The sequence below is a fragment of the Sinocyclocheilus grahami genome, unplaced genomic scaffold (genome assembly GCF_001515645.1).
Source record: "Sinocyclocheilus grahami isolate Dianchi unplaced genomic scaffold, SAMN03320097.WGS_v1.1 scaffold2051.1, whole genome shotgun sequence".
NCBI lineage: Eukaryota > Metazoa > Chordata > Actinopteri > Cypriniformes > Cyprinidae > Sinocyclocheilus > Sinocyclocheilus grahami.
In genome coordinates this window covers 89656-97466 of record NW_015507230.1, presented here as the reverse complement: position 1 = coordinate 97466, position 7811 = coordinate 89656, and the positions used below count along the sequence as shown (strand labels likewise).

The following is a 7811-nucleotide window of genomic DNA, read 5'->3' as shown; positions in this document are numbered from 1 at the left end:
ACTTGTATTATCCTTAAGTGTCCAAGTTCTTCCTAGGGCCTCTGTAGCTTCATTCCTTACAGATTTTCAATACACTCCCCACTCAACATGTTCATGTGATCAGTTATCTACTGCATGACTCTGAACTAATAAAAATGAGGATGATGAATACATTTCTAGTCACTGATTCATCTATGTTGTCCATGTAACAACTAACTAATAGTATGTGAGAAAATGTCTGAAAGTCTGTTTTGCCGTGTTTGTTCCAGCAGACCTTCACTATCAGCTCATCGTTCTGTTTGACTGTGTGGTGATCTGCTCCTGTTTGCTCTCGCTCATCCTCTGCACACGCTCAGTCTACAACGGCATGCTCTTGCAGTTTGTAAGTCTGATATGGCCGTCTTATTTAAAAGCTGCTTGTGATGGGCTTTGGTTCATCGTGTGACTTTCTCATCACCTCCTGCATTTGGTGGTTATCAGTGTATTACAAAGCTACAAAACAGATTTCAGTACTTCAATAGGTTGGTATATTAACATTATATCAGTTAATGAAATTACTGTATTTAACTGTAAATTTAAGTTAAAGCCGTAAAACCTAAAACATTGCTACCGTATTTTTTACGGTAAAATTCTGGCAACCACAGCTGCCGTTTTTTTACCGTAAATTTTATGGATTTTTTTTTACAGTGTATGGGCAAATGGCCTCTGGCCATTTGAGACGTGACTTTTTTCTTTAGTAGAAGAGTAAAGAAGATTTTAAGCTGAAACCGTGTTCATTGGTGATTCATAAAATGCAAGTCAATGGCTACCGGCACTTTGAGACTCAAAAAAAGCACACGCAGAAAACACAAAATTAATTCCTGTGGCTCTTGACAATATATTGAGGTCTTATGAAGTGAAATGATTGGTCTGCGCAAGAAACGGAACACTAAATTAACAGCAAATTTTTATTTTTTGGTGAACTATACCTTTAAGTGTAGCTCTACATTTACAAGCCCAAAAACACTGCTCCATTCTATTCTATTCTCTGTTTAAGTACACAAGAATAAAATAGTAATGTTGTGAAGTTGTCATATTACAGGAATAAAGTCATAAAATTAAGAAATTAAAGTCAGTAGGTTATGGAAAAGACTTTACAACCATATTTTGGGTCCCACTTTAGTTTGGGGACTAATTTTCACTAAGAACTAGCCTAACTATTAATTATGACTTTTGTCTATGTCTTAATTTGCTGCTTATTACTTGTTAGTGAGGTGTTTGGGGTTTTGTTTAAGGGATCTACAATATGGTCATGCAGAATAAGACATTAAAATGTGCTTTATAAATACTAATAAACAGCCAATATGCCAGTAATATGCTTGCTAATAAGCAACTCATTAATAGTGAGAATTGGTCCTTAAAGTGTTACCCAAATTACATATTTTATCCAAAATGACTGCAGCACAGACGTCAAGTGAGTTATATCATACTTTAAAAAACAATAAATGCTTTCTCATCAGGAGTACACCACATTCTCATCCATTTACCTCAATAAAAGAGTTTGCTGGTCTGAGAGAATGGAGTTCATCAACGGCTGGTACATTCTCATCGTCATCAGTGACACACTGACTATTGCAGGATCAGTTCTCAAAATATGCATACAGAGCAAGGTGAGCAAGAGATGCACAACAGAGGCTTTAAAAGGAAATAAGTCACGGTCTGTTTCTGTTCATCATATGAGCTGACAGGCACAATAGTGTAGATGCATGCATTAATGCTCAGTACTTGTCTTGTTTTCAGGAACTGACAAGTTATGATGTGTGCAGTATTTTACTGGGCACAGCAACAATGCTGGTGTGGATTGGAGTAATGCATTACCTGAGGTTCTTTCAGAAATATTATGTAAGTCACTCATTTAGTCGTTTTTTGTGTGCTTTTTAAACAAGAACTTTTAGTGTATTTCAGTGTATTTAGTAATTAATGTTAGACAGTGACGAGTCTGTATTTCTTGTGTCTCCAGATCCTCATCCTCACTCTGCAGGCTGCACTTCCTAACGTCATCCGATTCTCCTTCTGCGCTGTTATGATCTTTCTTAGCTACTGCTTCTGCGGATGGATCGTTTTGGGGCCACACCATGAAAACGTGAGCAATATTAAAAAATATATTCATAACTATAACATACCAAAGCCAGCATGAACTGTGAAAAGTTTGACTTTTATTGCTTCAGACGTTGTGTCAAACCTTTCACATGCTTATACTTCTGCGTATACTCCTTACATTATTATATATTGTCTTGTCTTTATATAATCACAGTATATGTACAGTGTTGTCATTATTCTATACAGTGGACATCCTTTTTTTTTCTTTGTTCTTTTATTATTAGTATGGCTTCATACTATATGAGGATTAATAGAATATTTGTACCTGTAAAAACTAATTTAATGTGCTATATTTGCAAAGGCAAAAAGGTGATGAAATTAGGATGTTTTTAACCCCTGAATTAAATATTCATGGCTTTGTACAATCACAGAAGCTTTCACAAACTATATTACATTTTTCATGCTGCATTTTTGTTTTTCACAAATAAAATTAAGCCTAAACCCTGCGAGATAAGCCATTATTTAAATAGATTGCTTGATGTGTTCATTCAATCAGTAATTTTGACACTGCAAGTGTGCAAATAAAGGCCTGCTGTTTGCTAATGTACAGCGTGAAACCTTCAAACCTGAAAATCCAGAATGAAATCCTGCCTTCAACAGTAAAAATCAAAGAAAATAAATATTGTATAAAGTGTAAACATATGAAATGGCTATGCATGCAGTGCTACAAATTCATTTTTAAAACTACATGAAATATTCAGTGCAGTTTATACATGAGCTCACAAAAGCTACATGCATTAAAAATAGTTTTAGATGGAGTATGAGTATTTAATATCAGCTAGCCATTTAAGTGGCTTAAATGAAGCATTTAATTAAAATAAAACAATGGCATCCCTGCTTTATGAAGAAAATGATGATAATGCTTCTTTCTCCACAGTTTCGGACATTTAATATGGTAGCTAACTGCCTTTTTTCCATGATTAACGGGGATGAAATCTACTCAACCTTCACCAAAATCCGAGACAAGAACAATCTGGTGTGGATGTTCAGCATAATGTATATCTACACCTTCGTCCCACTCTTTACATTCATGATTCTGAGCCTCTTCATCGCCCTTATCACAGACACCTATGAAACCATCAAGGTGAGTCTATTCAAGTGCATGCTTTGGTTTTGTGGTGCGCTAACACACTGATGCGTGATTACTAGGATGTGATCGATTATGTGCTGAAGTTTGGGTTAGCTGTGAGGAGTAGGGATGGGCCTACTGTGACTATGTACACTGTGAACTAACTGTGAGGCTGACAGTCTTAGCAAGCACCGTGAATGATCACACATCATGACTCTGCTCTCTCTGTACCTGCAGCACTATCAGAAGCATGGAGCGCCGCTTTCAGAGCTGCAGGCTTTCATAGCTGAATGCAAAGACCCACCGAAGTCGGGGAAGAACACTGTGGATGAGCAATCCTCCAACTTCTGGTGCCTTTGTGCTCCTTGTGTGAACTGCACCTGAAACAGATGAGAAAACTGCATTGCTCAGCGTCTCATGCATTGCTGCAAACCAGCGGCTCTCGATCGGTGGGCCGTGACTAGAAATGGGTTGCAGGTCTTTTCTTACAGGATCACGGACAGCACGAAAAAACGATTAATACCAATAATAAAGCATGCATGTTTTGAAAGGGAGGATAAAATCTTGCCACATGTTGTGTTAGCATGCTGCCTGCACACATTAGTAGCTAATGAAAAGAATGATTCTGGGAGGAGCCAACTACAGCTCATAAAGGCTGATGAAGCATCCAACTTACTTATGCATTATTATAATATCATTTATTGTATATGGTTCCCTTAGGCAAGATCAAACATATAATATGGTATAGCAAATGATAATAAATGTACATTAATAAATTAATTATAATAATAATTTCTAATAAATCAAGCTACATATGAAATAAGATGCATATGAATAGCACAATTTAAAAACTGAGAACAAGGAGGCCTGTGACTGAATGCAGTTTCTTCTGTTCATTATATGGTTTCTGCAAACAGTCGTAAACTCAGCAATTCAATTTTGTCAATAAACTGACAAAACAAAAATGGTCAAGCTTCTCAGTCAGCTCAGACTTTGGTCTCGAGTTCCTGATTAACCGTCAAGCGCATGCATGCATGAAAATATGACGATAACCAGTCACTAAAACTTGGTCAAACGTATGTTATAGGCCATGGTGAAACAATATTAAGGACACAACCTTAAATATTTAGGAGCAAAGTGATTAATAAATAGTTATAAAAATAAATTAAAATGTGCATACAATTTTTAGTGTTTATTTATTTATTTTTTGAGCTGTCATACAATTAATCGCGATTAATCGCATACAAAATAAAAGTCTTTGTACATAAAAGTACATATTATATGTGTGTACTGTATATATCTATTATGTATATATAGGTCCTAAATACGCACGTACAGTATATATTGTGAAAATATTTACATGTATATATTTATATTAATATAATTGATATTCTATATAAATATAGTTAATATATAAACATAACATATTTTTCTTAAATATATACATGCATGTGTAAATGCTTTCTCATCAGGAGTACACCACATTCTCATCCATTTACCTCAATAAAAGAGTTTGCTGGTCTGAGAGAATGGAGTTCATCAACGGCTGGTACATTCTCATCGTCATCAGTGACACACTGACTATTGCAGGATCAGTTCTCAAAATATGCATACAGAGCAAGGTGAGCAAGAGATGCACAACAGAGGCTTTAAAAGGAAATAAGTCACGGTCTGTTTCTGTTCATCATATGAGCTGACAGGCACAATAGTGTAGATGCATGCATTAATGCTCAGTACTTGTCTTGTTTTCAGGAACTGACAAGTTATGATGTGTGCAGTATTTTACTGGGCACAGCAACAATGCTGGTGTGGATTGGAGTAATGCATTACCTGAGGTTCTTTCAGAAATATTATGTAAGTCGCTCATTTATTTGTTTTTTCTGTGCTTTTTAAACAAGAACTTTTAGTGTATTTCAGTGTATTTAGTAATTAATGTTAGACAGTGACGAGTCTGTATTTCTTGTGTCTCCAGATCCTCATCCTCACTCTGCAGGCTGCACTTCCTAACGTCATCCGATTCTCCTTCTGCGCTGTTATGATCTTTCTTAGCTACTGCTTCTGCGGATGGATCGTTTTGGGGCCACACCATGAAAACGTGAGCAATATTAAAAAATATATTCATAACTATAACATACCAAAGCCAGCATGAACTGTGAAAAGTTTGACTTTTATTGCTTCAGACGTTGTGTCAAACCTTTCACATGCTTATACTTCTGCGTATACTCCTTACATTATTATATATTGTCTTGTCTTTATATAATCACAGTATATGTACAGTGTTGTCATTATTCTATACAGTGGACATCCTTTTTTTTCTTTGTTCTTTTATTATTAGTATGGCTTCATACTATATGAGGATTAATAGAATATTTGTACCTGTAAAAACTAATTTAATGTGCTATATTTGCAAAGGCAAAAAGGTGATGAAATTAGGATGTTTTTAACCCCTGAATTAAATATTCATGGCTTTGTACAATCACAGAAGCTTTCACAAACTATATTACATTTTTCATGCTGCATTTTTGTTTTTCACAAATAAAATTAAGCCTAAACCCTGCGAGATAAGCCATTATTTAAATAGATTGCTTGATGTGTTCATTCAATCAGTAATTTTGACACTGCAAGTGTGCAAATAAAGGCCTGCTGTTTGCTAATGTACAGCGTGAAACCTTCAAACCTGAAAATCCAGAATGAAATCCTGCCTTCAACAGTAAAAATCAAAGAAAATAAATATTGTATAAAGTGTAAACATATGAAATGGCTATGCATGCAGTGCTACAAATTCATTTTTAAAACTACATGAAATATTCAGTGCAGTTTATACATGAGCTCACAAAAGCTACATGCATTAAAAATAGTTTTAGATGGAGTATGAGTATTTAATATCAGCTAGCCATTTAAGTGGCTTAAATGAAGCATTTAATTAAAATAAAACAATGGCATCCCTGCTTTATGAAGAAAATGATGATAATGCTTCTTTCTCCACAGTTTCGGACATTTAATATGGTAGCTAACTGCCTTTTTTCCATGATTAACGGGGATGAAATCTACTCAACCTTCACCAAAATCCGAGACAAGAACAATCTGGTGTGGATGTTCAGCATAATGTATATCTACACCTTCGTCCCACTCTTTACATTCATGATTCTGAGCCTCTTCATCGCCCTTATCACAGACACCTATGAAACCATCAAGGTGAGTCTATTCAAGTGCATGCTTTGGTTTTGTGGTGCGCTAACACACTGATGCGTGATTACTAGGATGTGATCGATTATGTGCTGAAGTTTGGGTTAGCTGTGAGGAGTAGGGATGGGCCTACTGTGACTATGTACACTGTGAACTAACTGTGAGGCTGACAGTCTTAGCAAGCACCGTGAATGATCACACATCATGACTCTGCTCTCTCTGTACCTGCAGCACTATCAGAAGCATGGAGCGCCGCTTTCAGAGCTGCAGGCTTTCATAGCTGAATGCAAAGACCCACCGAAGTCGGGGAAGAACACTGTGGATGAGCAATCCTCCAACTTCTGGTGCCTTTGTGCTCCTTGTGTGAACTGCACCTGAAACAGATGAGAAAACTGCATTGCTCAGCGTCTCATGCATTGCTGCAAACCAGTGGCTCTCGATCGGTGGGCCGTGACTAGAAATGGGTTGCAGGTCTTTTCTTACAGGATCACGGACAGCACGAAAAAACGATTAATACCAATAATAAAGCATGCATGTTTTGAAAGGGAGGATAAAATCTTGCCACATGTTGTGTTAGCATGCTGCCTGCACACATTAGTAGCTAATGAAAAGAATGATTCTGGGAGGAGCCAAATACAGCTCATAAAGGCTGATGAAGCATCCAACTTACTTAACACCTAGACGCGCTGTCTATGTAGGCAGCACACTACAATTCACACCTAGACGCGCTGTCTATGTAGGCAGCACACTACAATTTACACCTAGACGCGCTGTCTATGTAGGCAGCACACTACAATTCGCACCTAGACGCGCTGTCTATGTAGCTGACTATGTAGGCAGCACACTACAATTAGAGACACAGCCGGAGTTTTAGCTTTAGCACATGTTCAAATCCGCCCAAAAATGCTGTCTATGTAGCTGACTGAAAGCCCACTGCGTTCTTTGAATGCGAGTAAACAAATGTGTGTGAAATATGATTTTCAAACAAGCAACACTCCAAAGAGAAAGGAAAACTTGAAATCGCATCATATGACCCCTTTAAAGAGTTTTAAATCCAACTCTACAAAACCTGCAAATACCCAGTGAAAATAACATAGCGGTGTTTGCTAAGATAAGCATCTGTTACTAATTGCTTATACTTTTTCAAGTAGGATTTTTCCAAACCCCGCCATTTATGACCTCTCACATTTTATTGTTGGATTTAGTTTAGTCTCTCTGAATAGGACAGTGGAGTATAGACCGGAAAGTAGGGCAAGAGAGGGAGTGGGGAAGTGGGATCGGGACCGTTCCACATCCTTGTTCACCAAACAATGTGTAAATTGAAACATAATAATTAACCTTTATATTCACATTTATACATCTTTAATGTTTTACTTTGTATTTACACTTCATATCAAATATATTTAGATAAATATGCATTATGGAAACTTGTCACAAC

General features: G+C 36.7%; 2 protein-coding genes across 2 annotated transcripts; both read left to right on the top strand.

Annotated features, from left to right (window-relative positions):
- Nucleotides 1-251: 251 nt before the first annotated feature.
- LOC107573859 (mucolipin-3-like) lies at nucleotides 252-3594 on the top strand (the record flags this gene model as incomplete). Its single annotated transcript, XM_016260314.1, has 6 exons — nucleotides 252-361; nucleotides 1479-1628; nucleotides 1759-1860; nucleotides 1979-2101; nucleotides 2996-3202; nucleotides 3425-3594. Coding segments are annotated over 6 exons (839 nt in total), but the record flags the coding sequence as incomplete, so codon positions are not given.
- A 1050-nt stretch (nucleotides 3595-4644) lies between these two features.
- LOC107573858 (mucolipin-3-like) lies at nucleotides 4645-6751 on the top strand. The gene is made up of 5 exons (XM_016260313.1): nucleotides 4645-4809; nucleotides 4940-5041; nucleotides 5160-5282; nucleotides 6176-6382; nucleotides 6605-6751. The coding sequence occupies exons 1-5, from the start codon at nucleotides 4645-4647 to the stop codon at nucleotides 6749-6751; spliced, it is 744 nt and encodes a 247-aa protein (XP_016115799.1).
- The last annotated feature ends 1060 nt before the right edge of the window (nucleotides 6752-7811 follow it).